Source organism: Notechis scutatus, chromosome 4, assembly GCF_049901735.1.
Source record: "Notechis scutatus isolate UNSWTSFEM ecotype Mainland chromosome 4, rNotScu1.2, whole genome shotgun sequence".
NCBI classification, from domain to species: Eukaryota; Metazoa; Chordata; class Lepidosauria; order Squamata; family Elapidae; genus Notechis; species Notechis scutatus.
In genome coordinates this window covers 166,136,394-166,155,111 of record NC_142012.1, presented here as the reverse complement: position 1 = coordinate 166,155,111, position 18,718 = coordinate 166,136,394, and the positions used below count along the sequence as shown (strand labels likewise).

At 46.1% G+C, this 18,718-nt stretch overlaps 1 protein-coding gene across 1 annotated transcript in view; it reads left to right on the top strand.

Annotated features, from left to right (window-relative positions):
* The first annotated feature begins 673 nt into the window (after nt 1–673).
* Nucleotides 674–18,718, top strand: part of LOC148131025 (maestro heat-like repeat-containing protein family member 7) — a 34,501-nt gene continuing 16,456 nt past the window's right edge. The window contains 10 exon segments of the mRNA XM_087962589.1: nt 674–703; nt 1,747–1,869; nt 2,854–2,961; nt 3,883–4,015; nt 7,132–7,241; nt 8,351–8,500; nt 11,081–11,235; nt 13,206–13,347; nt 16,003–16,199; nt 18,461–18,598. Coding sequence (XP_087818715.1) covers nt 674–703; nt 1,747–1,869; nt 2,854–2,961; nt 3,883–4,015; nt 7,132–7,241; nt 8,351–8,500; nt 11,081–11,235; nt 13,206–13,347; nt 16,003–16,199; nt 18,461–18,598 — 1,286 coding nt within the window.

Genomic DNA, 18,718 nt, shown 5'->3' with positions numbered 1-18,718 from the left:
TTGAGCTAAGCCCCGCCCAGGCTCCTTGCTGTCTTGCTCACACAGCAAATACTGTTTCAGTTTCCAAACAGCCCTCAACACTCACACACTGACAGGGTGCTAGCCAGATGAATACTGATGGATGCTGGGAGGCAGAGGCCTTGTTTTTCCTCCCCAAAAACTAAGCCAGACCACATAGTTTCATAGCGAAGCACGGAGATCAAGCTAGTATGCTATAAAATATAATTTTATAACATACTTCAACTCCCAGAATTCATGGCTGGCTGAGGAAGCTGTGGACTTCAACTCCCAGGATTCCTCAGCCAGCCATGAATTCTGGGAGTTGAAGTCCACAAGGTCTTCGGGTTGGCAGGTGGTAAGTCCACCCTGTCCTAGACTACGGTTTGCATTTGTTCCACCAGCGTCTCCATAGTTTAGGGCTCGTGGTGGGGTCCATAAAGCTGAGGAAGATGCAGGCCGTAACTAGAGGTGTTGAGAGCCTTCAACCAGGGACCACCCAAAGGGTTTCCAGTCACCAGCCCTCCCCAAAGTTTTCGTTTTTATTGATGTGGAGTGGAAGGTCTCACCCAGGTTGGGCCACCTCTCTCTTCTAGATTCACCAAGCTCCGTATCTTCTCAAGCAAGTTTTAGTTCCGTGGATTCAGAGTACCACTTCAAAGAGGTCGTGGGTTGGATGCGCACTTTCCTCCATGAGAAATCTCAGGTGAGATTCTCTTCTTCTACCTGGACTGTCCAAAGGAAGATTTTAAAAAGCTAATGCAATCCTAAATTGCATTAACAGAGGGATACGATCAAGATCAAGGGAGGTACTAATATAACTCTATAAAGCCTTAGTAAGGCCACACCTAGAGTACTGCATCCAGTTTTGTTCACCACATTACAAAAAAAGATGTTGAGACTCTAGAAAAAGTACAGAGAAGAGCAACCAGGAGGATGAGGGGACTGGAGGCTAAAACATATGAAGAAGTTACAGGAACAGGGCCTGGCTAGTCTAGGGAAGAGAAGGACCAGGGGAGACAGGAGAGCAGCCTTCCAATATTTGAGGGGCTGCCATAGAGAGGAGGAAGGGGTTCAAGCTATTCTCCAAGGAACCCAAGGCCAGACAAGGAATCATGAATGGAAACTGAACAAGGAGAGATTCAACCTGGAAATAAGGAGAAATTTTCTGACAGTGGAACCGAAGTGGAATCCACCTGTGGAACCGAAGTTGCCTTCAGAAGTTTTGGGAGCTTCATCCCTGGAGGCTTTCAAGAAGAGACTGGACTGCCATTTGTCAGAAATGGTGTAGGGTCTCCTGCTTGGGCGGGGGGTTGGACTAGATGACTTACAAGGGGGGTTGGACTAGGTGACCTTCCAACTCTGATTATCTGTTATCTGTTATCTAGTCTGCTATTATACTAATTTTATTTTCATTCAGGCCTTTGAATCTCCATCTTGTCAATTTTAAGATGCCTGGACTTCTGACTCCCAGAATTCCCCAGTCAGGGAAGGAAGGAAGGAAGGAACAAAGGGAGGGAAGGAGGGAGGGAAGAAACTTCAGTCACCTAGTTACTATCTTTGAAAACATTTATGGAATGCACTTTGGGTTTGCAAGCTGCCACCTTGCTCCTCCCACCCTTTCTGTTGGCAACTCTAAAAAGACCTCGGGAATATTTTATGAGTTGATACCATCAACCCCCCTCCTGTTTTTCTTGCCAAAATTGTATTTTTAACTTTTCTGGGGTGTGTGTGTGTGTTTGTCCTTAGGATGTACCAGAGAAGTCCAAGTTCCTGGAATGCGTGGACCTGGTCACCACCAATATGGACAGTGGGAAAGATGGCTTCCGAGACGAGTACTACAACGCCACGTTGCTGAGGGACATCCTCAGGGTGAGCGTCATTTTCCCGCACAAAGACCACCGGAAGCAGCATGAAAATAATTTTGGAAAAGGACCCTGCCTGAAGGAGGGGACCCCCCACAGCCCACCGCAGTCTAAGCAGGCTTGGCTAGAGATGCGCAGCCTCTGGTTGTGCAAGGAAAATGGCTGTGGGAATTAGATGAAATGGGCAGGGAAATTAGAGCGATGTTTGGCAGCGTGTCCCACAATTATAATTCATACCTGATTGGGGTTCAATGAAGTGTCCTTCCTTCCCCTCTTTCTTTCCTCTCGTTTCCTCCCTCCCTCCCTTTTTTCATTCGTACCTTTCTTCCTTCCGTTTTTCATTCTTCCTTCCTGTCTTTCTTTTTTCATTCTTTTCTTCCTTTCTTCTTTTTTCATGTTTACCTTCCTTCCTTTCTTCCTTTTTTCATTCTTATCTTCCTTTCTTCCTTTTTCATTTTTATCTTCCTTCCTTTCTTCCTTTTTTCATTCTTATCTTCCTTTTTTCATTCTTCTCTTCCTTTTTGATTCTTATTTTCCTTCCTTTTTTCGTTCTTTCCTTCCTTTCTTCCTTTTTTCATTCTTTTCTTCACTTTTATCTTCCTTCCTTCCTTTTCTAATTCTTATCTTCCTTTTTTCATTCTTATATTCCGTCCTTCCTTTTTAATTCTTATTTTCCTTCCTTCCTTCCTTTTTTATTCTTAACTTCCTTTCTTTTCACTATTACTTACTTACTTACTTCCTTTCATCCATTCATCCATCCATCCTTCCTTTTTTCATTCTTATTTCTCTCTCCCTCCTTTCTTCCTACCTACCTACCTTCCTTTTCTCATTCTTATCTTCCTTCCCTTTCATTCTTAACTTCCTTCCATCCTTCCTTCCTTTATGCCTATTTACCTTTCTTTCTTATCTTTCTCCCTCCCTCCCTTCTTTTCTTTCCTTTCCTCCCTCTCTCCTTCCCTTTCTCATTCTTATCTTCCTCCCTTCCCCCCAGTTCCTTTCCCCAGGAATGACCTCCCCAAATCCTGAGGAACGAGAACAAACGTTGTCCCGGATTGCCAAGATCATCAGCTGCATCATCAACCATTGCCTCAACAGGGAAGTGAGTCGTTTTTTCCAGACTTTTGCTAAATCTCAGAACCCTGATTTCAGCATTTTTGGGGAAAGCAAAGGGGCACAGCTAGATCTCAACTCCCAGAATTCCCCATCCATCATGCCCGACCTTCAACTCCCAGAATTCCCCACCCACCATGCAGGGCCTTCAACTCCCAGAATTCCCCAGCCAGGATTTGTGGACTTCAACTCCCAGAATTCCCCAGCCACTACACCCGGCCTTCAACTCCCAGAATTCCCCAGCCACCACACCTGGCCTTCAACTCCCAGAATTCCCCAGCCACCACACCCGGCCTTCAACTCCCAGAATTCCCCAGCCACCACACCCGGCCTTCAACTCCCAGAATTCCCCAGCCACCACACCCGGCCTTCAACTCCTAGAATTCCCCAGCCACCACACCCGGCCTTCAACTCCCAGAATTCCCCAGCCACCACACCCGGCCTTCAACTCCCAGAATTCCCCAGCCACCACACCCGGCCTTCAACTCCCAGAATTCCCCAGCCACCACACCCGGCCTTCAACTCCTAGAATTCCCCAGCCACCACACCCGGCCTTCAACTCCCAGAATTCCCCAGCCACCACACCCGGCCTTCAACTCCCAGAATTCCCCAGCCACCACACCCGGCCTTCAACTCCCAGAATTCCCCAGCCACCACACCCGGCCTTCAACTCCCAGAATTCCCCAGCCACCACACCTGGCCTTCAACTCCCAGAATTCCCCAGCCAGCTAAAACTAAAACATCTCACAAAAATGTCTCTCTTTCCTGAATCAAAGGAACAAAGTAAGAAAGAGTTCGTATAAATAAGCATCAATTCCATGTCAGGGAAGCCCCTATATAAATATGTTTATTAAATACATGAATAAAATAATACGCACTCCTATTTTCCCGCCTTCCCCACCCGCTGTAGGGACTGAAGACCATCAAGTTGGGGAAGATCGCAGGGGGGCTGGTCCTGGCCTGCAGTGACCCCAATGAGAGCATCTCTTGCTGGGCAGCCGATGGACTCCACCGCCTCTACACCCTGATCATGCACCAAAAGAGTAAGGGGAGCATGGGATTTGGGGTACGGTCAGGTGCTTCTAGTCAAGAAATAACTTTTGGTACCGGGGTCACATTTTCTTGGGGAAAAATAAATAAAAGGACAGACCTGGAAAAGGGGCACCTCTGAAAGAGGTTTCTAAGAATAAAAATAATAATAATGTGTATAGCTTTGTTTTCAGAAATTGTACAGGTAAAAGATAATATTTGTAGAATAGGGATGAAATGTGGGGCCTTTGGGGTTTGGTCAGCTTGGTGGTTTTCTTGCAAACATTTCATTACCCAACTGGGTGACATCATCAGTACTCCTTTTTCACACCTGATGATGTTACCTAGTTGGGTCATGAAATGTCTGTAAAAATCATCCAATCTTGGAAAGCAACCAGAACCATCAGTCTTCCTCCTCCTCCTCTTCCTCCTCCTCCTCCTCCTCCTCCTCCTCCTCCTCCTCCTCCTCCTCCTCCTCTAGCACTGATGATGTTCCCTAGCAGGGTCATGAAATGTCTGCAAAAAGCATCCAAGCTCAGAGAGCAACCAGGACCATCAATCCTCGTCCTCATCCTCCTCGTCTTCCTCCTCCTCGTCTTCCTCCTCTCCACAAACCCCACTCCCTTCTAGCACTGATGATTTTACCTAGTTGGATCATGAAATGTCTGCAAAAATTATCCAGTCTCAGAGAGTACCAAGGACCCCATTTGGTAGTACAGTGTTAGACTGCAGTACTACAGGCTAATTCTGCCGACTGCCAGAAGTTCAGCAGCTCGATCCTGACCAGCTCAAGGTTGACTCAGCCTTCGATCCTTCCCAGATCTGTAAAATGAGGACTCAAATTGTTGGGGACAAGAGGCTGACTCTGTAAACCACTCAGAGTGGGGGCTGGAAAGCCTTGTGAAGCGGTATATAAGTCTAAGTGCTATTGCCAGTGTTCCAATGAAATTCCCCATTTCATTCAGCACTCAGAAAGTTCCTCCAAGGAAGAACGTATTAAAGAAGTCAGACTGGCGCATCTGGGAAAACCCAAATCTAAGAATTCCGGGTTTTCCCTTTGTAACCAAAAACCAAAACCTCGGGCCCTGCACCCACCAGTCCATCCCATGGTCCAATCAGCCATCGCCCCAACGGGAGACATTCCTCCAACCACTCCTTGCCAGGTGCGGGGTAGCTTGTCCTTGACTTTATGGGAAGAGTGTTGTTGTCAGCTCACAAAATATTTCTATGGTCTTTTTAGAGTGGCCAACAGAAAGGGAGGTGGGAAAGGGGTTTGGAAAGAGCAGTGCGGCAGCTTGGAAACCAAAAGTGCATTCCATACATAGTTTTTCAAAGATACTAACTAGGCGACTGAAGTTTCTGTCTCGAAAATATCTAACTGGAGAGCATGATTGATGACTCTGGGCTATGGATGTGTCCCATTGGAGAATATGAATTATGATACACCCAGAGGGTGGGGAAAAACCAGGCTCAAGGTTGACTCAGCTTTCTGTCCTTGCACGGTCAGTAAAATGAGGACCCAGATTGTTGGGGGCAAGAGGCTGACTCTAAAACTGCTTAGAGAAGGACTGTGGCGCCTTGTGAAGTGGTATGTCAACTCAAAAAATATTTCTATGGTCTTTTTAGAGTTGCCAACAGAAAGGGAGGAGGGAATAGGGGTTTGGAAGAGCAGTGCGCCAGCTTGGAAACTGAAAGTGCATTCCATACATAGTTTTTCAAAGATAGTAACTAGGTGACTGAAGTTTCTGCTGCACAGAATTCTAACTGGAGAGCCTGATTGATGACTCTGGGCTATGGATGCGTCCCATTGGAGAATATATGAATTACGATACACCCAGAGGGTGGGAGAAAACCAGGCTCAAGGGTGACAAGGAATGATGTGACTCAGTCGGCTGCACCCAGGCCAGTGCTGACATGTTAACTCCCAATAAATCCTTTTTAAGTTTTGGAAGTTTGGCTCGAGACTCATCATTTAATTGGGGGTAACTGCCAGAATCCTGACAGTTGTTATGTCTAAACTTCCACCTCTCTATGCAAACCCGCCTCCCAAATTCTCAGGCACTAAGATGGGGCAGCATGGAAGCTTCTAAGTAAAAGATGGCTTCCAAAGATGACAGCTATTGCGGTTGCTGCTCCTCCTCCCCCAAATTGTGATCACGCGGCCATGGGGATGCTGCAACGTGAAAAAAGATCAGGCCACGTTTTTCAGCGCCGTTGTAACTTAAACAGTCACTAAATTAATTGTCCAGAACTACCTCTACCGTTTGGGGGGAGAAGCCTGTCGTAACTTTGAATGGTTGCTCAGAGACCATGTTGTAAATCGAGGACTACCTGAGTTTGGAAAATAAGAACAACAATATTCCCTATTTAAAAAAAAACTTTATTGAAATTCAAAATATTAAAAAGTTACAAAAATTCAAAATATTAAAAAATTTACAAAGATCTCTATAATAGAAGATGTGTCAATATCTTTCAGCGTCATTTTTTTTTTTGGACAGTACAATAAATACAATACATACAATGAATACTTGACAGTCAATTTTATGAATTGTAACTTCATCAGACGGAATGGTAGACATCTTCAAAGCTGTCAATACTTGAAGATGTCTACCGTTCTGTCTGACGAAGTTACAATTCATAAAATCCTGGAATGTGCAGAGATGAATAGACTCACAATGAAATTAAATGATAAAGAAGAACTCAGAATATTACTCAATTTGGAAGATTTGGTATCAATGGGTACATAGTAAAACATGAAAAATATAGATTAAAAGAGGAAATAAAATTGGCATATTGGTATATAGGTAGGACCAACGAGAAACTGTTGAAATCAAGAAACTGCCAGAAAATGGAGATCTATGTAAATATTCATATTTAATTTATAATATATATGTAGTTATACTGTATACTGAAAAATATATAACATATTTTTTCTTAGGACTATGGAATAGAACTACATAGACTATAATTATGTAGATTTATCTCTGATTTTTCTTTTTAGATAGATAGATATATACTTAGTCTTAATATGACATTTTTCTCTTTTGAACCAATGACGTATCTACAGGAATCACTTTTTATCAATATTATTAAGGCACTGTGAATATTCTCTATTTTTGTGTTCCTTGAGGTCTGACGAAGACAGAAGACAAACAGGAATATTTAGATCTTCTACAGGAATGGGAAGAAGAGAAGATTTTCTGGCTGGCTTGGTTTTCGGATGTGAGCATGGCTGCCATGGTAATTTTCTTTATCCCAGAAAATTGGGAGGTTTGCCGGCAGCCAGAGAACCGATTTGCTAGCTTCAGTTTGAAAACGGTGCGGCAGCCGAGAGGTGGAACTTTTGCCTCACAATCAGGAGGCTGTGAGTTCAATCCCAGGTAGAGACTGTTTATTTCTCTCCTCTGGGCATCCTGAGAATATATCCAGGGGTGGGGCTGCTACCGGTTCGCCCCGGTTCAAGCGAACTGGTAGCTAGTTTTATGGCCGGTTCAGCAAACCGGTAAATCCCACCCCTGGCTGGCCCCGCACGCCCCTCCTAGGAGTCACCACGTGGCCTGTTTGGATGCCAGGTAAGTGCAGGGCCAAAGCGGAGGCTCTGGGAGGGTGAAAAATGGGCCTCCCTGAGACTCCGGGAGGCTGGAAATGGGCCAGTTTACAGCCTCCGGAGCCTGGGGAGGCCATTTTCACCTTCCCAGAGGCTCAAGGAAAGCCTCCGGAGCCTCAGGAGGGTAAAAAATGGGCCTTCCAGAAGTTTCCGGCCTTTGGAGGGCCTCCAGAGCCCAGGGAGGCCATTTTCACCCTCCCGGAGGCTCAAGGAAAGCCTCCGGAGCCTCAGGAGGGTGAAAAATGGGCCTCCCAGAAGTTTCCGGCCTCTGGAGGGCCTCCAGAGCCCAGGGAGGCCATTTTCACCCTCCCGGAGGCTCAAGGAAAGCCTCCGGAGCCTGGGGAGGGTGAAAAATGGGCCTTCCAGAAGTTTCCGGCCTCTGGAGGGCTTCCAGAACCCAGGGAGGCCGTTTTCACCCTCCCGGAGGCTCAAGGAAAGCCTCCAGGGTTCAGGAAGGGTAAAAACGCTTCCCCCCCCCATGGTGCAAGAGGCCGACTAGGTCACGCCCGCCATGGCCACGCCCACCCAGCAACCAGGCAGATAACTGGTTGCGGATAAATTCGAAGCTGACCCTTGGATATATCTGCCGAACAAAACTCCGCACTGGCGACAGGAAAGGCATACGGCCTTCAAACACTCTTTGCTAGCTCCATTCCGTTTGCCCAGGCTCCACCCTGCAAGGGATTATGGGGTGGTTAAACGAAGATGATGATTTGGGGCTTCACTTCCTTTCTCTTTCCAGATATTGAAAAAATACCTGCGTGCAGACGATCAAATGGAGTTAATTCTGGCTGCCCTCCGAGGCATGAAGGACAACACAATCCACAACACAAAAGCTGCCGTCCGAATGCTTAAAGCCATGCTGAGGGAGCCCAGGTCCAATTTTGTGAAGGTAAACGGATGGGTGGTCAGACCGGGCCTCACACTTCTGACGCTCCCAATTTTGACCATTTGTTGCCCGTTTGACAGGAAAGCTTCTATCCAGTTATGCAGGTGTCCAGAGATACCGCAAGATTTTAGTTTTAGGAGTAGTTTGTTGTGTACCACTGAATCAAAAGCTTTACAGAAGTCTATGTAGATTGCATCTATTGCTTTGCCCTGATCGAGTTGTGTAGTCCATATGTTTTTGCTTCTGACAGCAACTTCTGTTCCATGGGTAGATTGTTCTCCCTGTCAGAAAGTTTCTCCTTATTTCCAGGTTGAATCTCTCCTTGTTCAGTTTCCATCCATGATTCCTTGTCTGGCCTTCGGGTGCCTTGGAGAATAGCTTGACCCCCTTCCTCCTCCTCTCTGGGGCAGCCCCTCAAATATTGGAAGATGCTCTCCTGTCTCCCCTGGTCCTTCTCTTCCCTAGACTAGCCAGGCCCAGTTCCTGCAACCGTTCGTTGTATGTTTGAGCCTCCAGTCCCCTCATCATCCTGGTTGCTCTTCTCTGCCCTCTTTCTAGAGTCTCAACATCTTTTTTACATTTCTTCTTTGTGGCAAGCGCTGAGATATTGGAAGATGCTATCATGTCACCTCATCCTTCTTTTCCTTAAACTAGGCATGTCTTCTGTCCATCCATGGTTTGCTCTGATGTCTTTCTTTCTTTCTTTCTTTCTTTCTTTCTTTCTTTCTTTCTTTCTTTCTTTCTTTCTTTCTTTCTTTCTTTCTTTCTTTCTTTCTTTCTTTCTTTCTTTCTTTCTCTCTCTCTCTCTCTCTCTCTCTCTCTCTCTCTCTCTCTCTTTCTTTCTTTCTTTCTTTCTTTCTTTCTTTTGCTTTGGAAAATAGCTTGACCCCCTCTTTCTCTCTGTGGCAGCCCCTCAAATATTGGAAGATGCTATCCTGTCTCCCCTGGTAATTCTGTTTTTTGGTTCACTTGCTGAATATAAAGACAGATGGAATAACTCTACAAATTCTTCCATACAAAGTTTCTTTTATTGGATTATATTTGGTATCCTTAAGGTAACTCATAGTCATGTCAAGATGCATCTAATGTCCAATTCTTTGCATAGTTGAAATCGTAGTGTAAATGATAGTAATCTTTCTATCCCATATTTCATCCCATCGTCATAGAGGCAGGGGGTAGAGCTGCTAGCACCAGGCTGTGTTCAGGCAAGAGTGAAGAAACCTTCCCCAACCCTCCAAGGGTCAATCCAGTGACCAATCAGGGCTACAGATGTGACCACATGATATGTACTACATTTCCCAGGATACCTTAACTACATTTACGATGATGCATTCCCTTAAGGGGACAGCTCTCAATTCCTAATTAACTATCCCAAATCCCATTAACTCTAAACTGTCTGGACAGCACACCTGGTCCTTCTCTTCCCTAGACTAGCCAGGCCCAGTTCCTGTTCATCCTATGTTTTAGCCTCCAGCCCCCTCATCATCCTGGTTGCTCTTCTCTGCACTCTTTCCAGAGTCTCAAAATCTTGTTTACAGTGTGGTGACCAAAACTGGATGCAATACTCTAGGTCAGGGGTCCCCAACCGCCGGTCCGCGGACCGGTACCGGGCCGCGGAACAAGCCTTTCCGGGCCGCTGTGGTGCTGGGCGCCGCCATCTTTTTGGTAAAAAGCAATTTTTCGTCAAAAAGATGGCGGCGCCAGCGCTGGTGAGCTTTTCCGGTAGAAAGCCATTTCTACCCGAAAAAGCTCACCAGAAGCGCTGGCGCCGCCATTTGACGAAAATCACTTCCGTGATGTCACCGGAAGTGATTTTTCGCCAAAAGATGGCGGCGCCCAGCTGACGCCGAACCGGGCGCGGGCGCCAGCTGACGCTGGAACCGGGCAGCCGGGCGCCGAAAAGGTTGGGGATCCCTGCTCTAGGTGTGGCCTTACTAAGGCTTTATAGAGTGGTATTAGTACCTCCCTTGATCTTGACTGTATCCCTCTGTTAATGCAACTTAGGATTGCATTGGCTTTTATGGCTGCTGCTGCACACAGCTGGCTCCTATTTAGCTGGTTGTCCACTAAGACTCCAAGATCCCTCTCCCAGTTCCTGCTATTGAGCCTGGTTGCACCCAGTCTAGATGTGTCCTTTTGGTTTTTCTTGCCTAAGAATAAGACTTTACTTTTCTCTACGTCAAATTTCAGACTAGTATTCTAGTCTGTCAAGATCCATCTTGACAGAGTTACAACGGCCCTGAAAAAAAGAGACTTAGTACAGTTTTTCACAGTTACAACCGTCGCAGGGCCCCGTGATCAAAATGTGGGCGCTTGGCAACTGACTCATACTTACGACGGTTGCATTCTCCCCGGGGTCACGCAATCCCCTTTTGCGACCTTCTGTCGAGCAAAGCCCACGGAGAAGCCAGATGTGCTTAATAACCCTGTGACTAGTTTACCATCTGCAGTAACTCACTTAACAACAGTGGCAAGGAAGGTCATAAAATGGGGCAATGCAAATGCTGGGCTGGACTCAGTTGTGGTCATAAGCTGAGGACCACCTGTCTCACGCAGAGACATCATCCAACCCTCTCTCCCCAGGTGCCCAAGATGGTCAAATCCATGTATTCCAACTTGGATCAAATCACGGATCCTTCTGCCCGCCATGAATTCTTCCGGCTTCTCCGAATAATCAGTACCAGCCATCCTGAAGACGTCGTGAGGGCCCTCCTCAGTTGCTCCCTCCAATGTGACTGGTAAGATCATAGGCAGTGCCTGATGGGTCTTGGCTGGGAGCCTGATCCCTGGATCCCTGCAGGGTTCACCTTCCAAGTAGCTTGTGGAGGACATTTCAGTGAGGTTAAAGATTTAAGAAGAACTCAATGTTTCTCTACCTTGGTCACTTGAAGATGGATGGATTCCAACTCCCAGAATTCCTCAGCCAACATGGTGCCAATTTGAAGATGGGAGGACTTCAACTCCCAGAATTCCTCAGCCAGCATGGTGGCCATTTGAAGATTGGAGGACTTCAGCTCCCAAAATTCCTCAGCCACCTGGCAACCATTTGAAAATGAGTGAACTTCAACTCCCAGAATTCCTCATCCAGCATGGTGGCAACTTGAAGATGGGAGGACTTCAATTCCCAGAATTCCTCATCCAGCATGGTGGCCATTTGAAGATTGGAGGACTTCAGCTCCCAGAATTCCTCAGCCACCTGGCAACCATTTGAAAATGAGTGAACTTCAACTCCCAGAATTCCTCATCCAGCATGGTGGCAACTTGAAGATGGGAGGACTTCAGCTCCCAAAATTCCTCATCCAGCATGGTGGCCATTTGAAGATTGGAGGACTTCAGCTCCCAGAATTCCTCAGCCACCTGGCAACCATTTGAAAATGAGTGAACTTCAACTCCCAGAATTCCTCATCCAGCATGGTGGCAACTTGAAGATTGGAGGACTTCAGCTCCCAAAATTCCTCAGCCACCTGGCAACCATTTGAAAATGAGTGAACTTCAACTCCCAGAATTCCTCATCCAGCATGGTGGCAACTTGAAGATGGGAGGACTTCAATTCCCAGAATTCCTCATCCAGCATGGTGGCCATTTGAAGATTGGAGGACTTCAGCTCCCAAAATTCCTCAGCCACCTGGCAACCATTTGAAAATGAGTGAACTTCAACTCCCAGAATTCCTCATCCAGCATGGTGGCAACTTGAAGATGGACAGACTTCAACTCCCAGAATTCCTCATCCAGCATGGTGGCCATTTGAAGATTGGAGGACTTCAGCTCCCAGAATTCCTCAGCCACCTGGCAACCATTTGAAAATGAGTGAACTTCAACTCCCAGAATTCCTCATCCAGCATGGTGGCAACTTGAAGATGGGAGGACTTCAATTCCCAGAATTCCTCATCCAGCATGGTGGCAATTTCAAGATGGGAGGACTTCAACTCCCAGAATTCTTCATCCAGCATGGTGGCAACTTGAAAATGGGAGGACTTCAACTCCCCAAATTCTTCAGCCAGCATGGTGGCAACTTGAAGATGGGAGGACTTCAACTCCCAGAATTCTTCAGCCATCATGGTGGCAATTTCAAGATGGGAGGACTTCAACTCCCAGAATTCCTCATCCAGCATGGTGGCAATTTCAAGATGGGAGGACTTCAACTCCCAGAATTCTTCAGCCATCATGGTGGCAATTTCAAGATGGGAGGACTTCAACTCCCAGAATTCCTCATCCAGCATGGTGGCAACTTGAAGATGGGATGACTTCAACGCCCAGAATTCCTCATCCAGCATGGTGGCAATTTCAAGATGGGAGGACTTCAATTCCCAGAATTCCTCATCCAGCATGGTGGCAACTTGAAGATGGGAGGACTTCAACTCCCAGAATTCCTCAGCCATCATGGTGGCAACTTGAAGATGGGAGGACTTCAACTCCCAGAATTCCTCATCCAGCATGGTGGCAACTTGAAGATGGACAGACTCCAACTCCCAGAATTCCTCACCCAACACAGTGTCAACTTGAAGATGGACGGACTCCTGGAATTGTGGGAGTTGAAGTCCACTCATCTTCATGTAGCCAAGGTGGAGAAACATTTGATTTTGACGAAAGAGTCCGGTTTGGCAACCTTGATCTAAAACCTCGTCATGAATGCCGAGACCCCCACACACACCAGATTTCCAAGGAGCGCCCCCCCCCATCTGACAGCCCCCCTTTTCCCGACCTACAGCAGCGCTTCGGCTATGTGGCATGCCCTGATGACCTTCTCCAGCACCTCCTACAAAATCCTCAGCGTCCTGCAGGTCACTGTCCAACAGCAGCCCTTCCGCCTGGACAAGCCTGGGACGAGGCCCGTCGTCACTCCGTTGGCTGTAGGTATCGGGTCCAGCGAGGCTGCTGGGGTCTCCTTCGGGCCCTTCCCTCCATCTTGCCTGTCGCTTGTCCGTCAAAAGAGGAACATCTTGTTCCGACCCAGTTCCCCAAGCACGACAAGTTCTTCTGATGTGAACTCAAAAGATTCCTTTATTCGGAGCCCCGGCAGCCCCGGGAAAATAGTTTCTCTCTCACCGCCAGCTCACAAGTCCGTCCGTCCGGGAGATGAATAGTTGTGTGCCACATTTATTCATCTCCGCCCCCTGCCTTTTCTCTCCAGAGCCAGGGTGGGGCTTTGCTAGCAACGATGGATCTTCTGTCCCGAGGACCAGCCCATAGATTTCCACTGCTCTCCTCGCTTCTGCCTTCTGCAAATGAGGCACTGGACCCGGCTGTTCCTCTTCTTCCTCATCAGCCACAACCAGACCTGGGGGCTATTGACTCTCCATCGGAGGGCTGACGGACGACCCAGGCTCCGCCTCTCTCCATCTCTCTCTCCCTCTCTCCCCCCCCCCCCTTTGACTCTCCATCAGAGGGCTGACGGACGGCTCAGGCTCCACCTCTCTCTCTCTCCCCCTCTCTCCCTCTCTCTCCCCCCCTTGACTCTCCATCAGAGGGCTGACGGACGGGCCAGGCTCTCCCTCTCTGTCTCTGTCTCTGTCTCTGTCTCTGTCTCTGTCTCTGTCTCTGTCTCTCTCTCTCGTGGCCGACAGGCCACAACACATCTGTTGTGAACTTGCCAGGTATCAAGTAGTTAGCAAGACACTCCGCTCCTCTTGAATTGGGCTCAGGGCTAGGCAAAGATTTACGTTTGCCTCATTGTACTCTTTCGTGGTCAATACAGGTAATCCTCGCCTTACAACAGTTCATTTAGTGACCGTTTAAAGTTACAAACGGCACTAAAAAAACGGACTTGGGACCGTTTTCTCATTCTGGTTCTTGGTGCTGGCTGAACTGGGTTGTTTTCTGGCAGACATTTCATGACCCAACTGGAGAGCATCATTAGTGCTACGGATGCAGATACTGAGCACTGATGATGTTGCCTAGTTGGGACATGAGATGTCTGCAAGAAAACAACCCAGGACCTCATAGTTTCTCCTCCTCCTCTTATTCCTTTTGTTCTTCTTCCTCCTCCCCCTCCTCTTCCTCTTATTCCTCTTGTTCTTTTCCTCTTCCTCCTCCTTCCTCCTCCTCTTTTTTCCCTTCCTTCTCCTTCCTCCTCCTCTTCTTCTTCCTCTCCTCCTTCTCCTTCTCCTCCTTCTCCTCCTCCTCTTCCTCTTATTCCTCTTGTTCTTTTCCTCTTCCTCCTCCTTCTTCCTCCTCTTTTTTCCCTTCCTTCTCCTTCTCCTTCCTCCTCCTCCTCTTCTTCTTCCTCTCCTCCTTCTCCTTCTCCTCCTATTTTTTCCCTTCCTTCTCCTTCTCCTTCTCCTTCCTCCTCCTCTTCCTCCTCCTCCTCTTCTTCCTCTCCTCCTTCTCCTTCTCCTTCTTCTTCTTCTTCCTCCTCCTCTTCCTCTTATTCCTCTTGTTCTTTTCCTCTTCCTCCTCCTCTTTTTCCCTTCCTTCTCCTTCTCCTTCTCCTTCTCCTCCCTCCTCCTCTTCCTCTTCTTCTTCTTCCTCTCCTCCTTCTCCTTCTCCTTCTTCTTCCTCCTCCTCTTCCTCTTATTCCTTTTGTTCTTTTCCTCCTCCTCCTTCTCCTTCTTCCTCCTCCTCTTCCTCTTATTCCTCTTGTTCTTTTCCTCTTCCTCCTCCTCTTTTTTCCCTTCCTCCTCCTTGTCCTTCTCCTTCTCCTTCCTCGTCCTCCTCCTCTTCTTCTTCTTCCTCTCCTTCTTCTCCTTCTTCTTCTTCCTCCTCCCTTCTTCCTCTTCTTCCTTTTGTTCTTTTCCTCCTCCTCCTCTTCTTCTTCCTCTCCTCCTTCTCCTTCTTCCTCTCCTCCTTCTCCTTCTCCTTCTTCTTCCTCCTCCTCTTCCTCTTATTCCTCTTGTTCTTTTCCTCTTCCTCCTCCTCTTTTTTCCCTTCCTTCTCCTTCTCCTTCTCCTCCCTCCTCCTCTTCCTCTTCTTCTTCTTCCTCTCCTCCTTCACCTTCTCCTTCTTCTTCTTCCTCCTCCTCTTCCTCTTATTCCTCTTGTTCTTTTCCTCTTCCTCCTCCTCTTTTTCCCTTCCTTCTCCTTCTCCTTCTCCTCCCTCCTCCTCCTCTTCCTCTTCTTCTTCTTCCTCTCCTCCTTCACCTTCTCCTTCTTCTTCTTCCTCCTCCTCCTCTTCCTCTTATTCCTTTTGTTCTTTTCCTCCTCCTCCTCTTCTTCTTCCTCTCCTCCTTCTCCTTCTTCATCCTCCTCCTCCTCCTCTTCTTCTTTTTCCTCCTCCCCCCTCCCCTCTCCCTTCTCCCTGCAAAAGGCCCTCCCTTCGAGCTCCCAGTCCTGATAAAGTTACCTGCCTAGTTGGGTCATAAAACACCTGTGAGAAAACAACCAAGCTCAGGCAGCACCAGGCTTCCCCACACTTCAGCCCTGAGCTGCCAAGATTCTCCTCCAAGGGTACCACCTGGTTCTTGGGGGGTGGGGAGGTTTTTCCTTCCCTCTGAAATACACCTGTTCAGGTGCCACCCTGCGAAACTCCAGGGTTTCCCTCCAGCTCGGCTTCTCTCCTCTTCCTTTCAGGCCACCACTGCTCTCCAGGAGATCTTGAGGCACCCCACCCCGGCCTGCAAAGAGGCCCTGAAAGTGATGTACCCCACCCTCTGCATTGCCCTGCTCTGCCAGATCTCCTACGCGGTGAACATCAAACCCCAGGAGATCGGTTTCTATTGGAGGACTTCCGCGCAGGAGAAGATCCCCACCCCTCCTCTCCCTCTGAGGTGCTCCGTTCTCTCTTTCTTTCTTTTGCACAATGAAATTTAGGATAGAATAGAATAGAAAATAGAACAGAACAGAACAGAACAGAACAGAACAGAATAGAATAGAATAGAATAGAATAGAATAGAATAGAATAGAATAGAATAGAATAGAATAGAATAGAATAGAATAGATATTGGAATGAAGAATAATAATAGAATAGAATAGAGAATGGAATGGAATGCAATGGAATGATAGAGAATAGGAGAGAATAGAATAGAATAGAATAGAATAGAATAGAATAGAATAGAATAGAATAGAATAGAATAGAGAATATAGAATAGAATAGAATAGAATAGAATAGAATAGAATAGAATAGAATATAGAATATAGAATATAGAATATAGAATATAGAATATAGAATATAGAATAGAATAGAATAGAATAGAATAGAATAGAATATAGAATATAGAATAGAATAGAATATAGAATAGAATAGAATAGAATATAGAATATAGAATAGAATAGAATAGAATAGAATATAGAATATAGAATATAGAATATAGAATAGAATAGAATAGAATATAGAATATAGAATAGAATAGAATAGAATAGAATATAGAATAGAATAGAATAGAATAGAATATAGAATATAGAATAGAATAGAATAGAATAGAATAGAATAGAATAGAATAGAATAGAATATAGAATATAGAATATAGAATATAGAATATAGAATATAGAATAGAATAGAATAGAATAGAATATAGAATAGAATAGAATAGAATAGAATAGAATAGAATAGAATAGAATAGATATTGGAATGAAGAATAATAATATAATAGAATAGAGAATGGAATGGAATGGAATGGATAGAAGAGAGGATAGAATAGAATAGAATAGAATAGAATAGAATAGAATAGAATAGAATAGAATAGAATAGAATAGAATAGATATTGGAATGAAGAATAATAATAGAGTAGAATAGAGAATGGAATGGAATGGATAGAGGATAGAATAGAATAGAATAGAATAGAATAGAATAGAATAGAATAGAATAGAATAGAATAGAATAACAGAGTTGGAAAGGACCTCGGAGGTCTTCTAGTCCAACCCCCTGCCTAGGCAGGAAACCCTATATCACTTCAGACAAATGGTTATCCAGCATGTTTTTAAAAACTTCAAAAATTTTAAAAAAAATTTCAACCGGGGAGGGGGTGTGTGTCGGGAACCTTACACTCATTTAAAAGCAGTCAGATTTTCATGTCCAGAAAAGGCATGGATAAAACTTTGAAACGCTTCCAGACCAGTTTCATTTTTGTTTTTTAAAGGGGTAGGGGAAGGAAAATTAGTTCATATTTTACATCAAGGAGTAAATAAATTGGTTAAATAAATAAGTCAGTTAGCTGGACTTTAGGAAAAAGAGGGTGGAAAGGGAATTAAGTAGCGTATAATAAAGAGAACCAATTTCTAAATCAATGCTTCTCAACCTCAGCAGCTTTAAGAAGTGTGGACTTCAAATCCCAGAGTTCCTCAGCCAGCATGCATAGCTGGCTGGGGAATTCTGGGAGTTGGTCCACACCTCTTAAAGGTGCTAAGCTTGACGAATACTGATTTAGAATTGAAGTCCATACATGTAGGCTGAGGCATTCTGGGAGTTGAAGTCCACGTATTCTGCCTGAGGCATTCTGGGAGATATAAGTCCACATATTCTGCCTGAGGCATTCTGGGAGTTGAAGTCCACGTATTCTGCCTGAGGCATTCTGGGAGTTGAAGTCCACGTATTCTGCCTGAGGCATTCTGGGAGTTGAAGTCCACACATGCTGGCTGAGGCATTCTGGGAGTTGGTCCTCGTATTCTGCCTGAGGCATTCTGGGAGTTGAAGTCCACACATACTGGCTGAGACATTCTGGGAGTTGGTCCTCGTATTCTGCCTGAGGCATTCTGGGAGTTGAAGTCCACACATACTGGCTGAGGCATTCTGGGAGTTGAAGTCCATGCATGCTAGCTGAGTCCACATATCTTAAAAGTGCTAAGGTTGAGAAACACTGATTTAGGATTAAAGTCCACACATGCTGGCTGAGGAACTCTGGGAGTTGAAGTCTACATATTTTAAAGCTGAAAAATACTGTTCGAACCTTTCTTCTCATCACCTGATTGAAGCCAGGATGAGGTCACACCCATCACGGCTCGATGAGGTCACACAAAACATCCTTCCCCTTAGTTTTGATGATGTCCTTCTGGTTTGGTCCAGAAGGTTTGACCTGGATTCCTTTACTTGTAGGGCAGCTCTAAGCACTTTACAGAGCCTCATCCGACGTGTGAGCAGCGGAGACCAATCCCTGATTATGAATAAGCGGAGAGGATCCGAGCTCCTGTGTCACCTGGCCACCCAACAGAAGGGACTCACGGTCTTTGCCAAGTAAGCCTCCAAATTTTTATCCCTGCTGCTGCTGCTGATGTTATCCACTCCGTTGTATCTGACTCTCGGCAATTCTATGGGGCCAGGTCTCTCCACATGCCACAACCAATAGGGTCATAC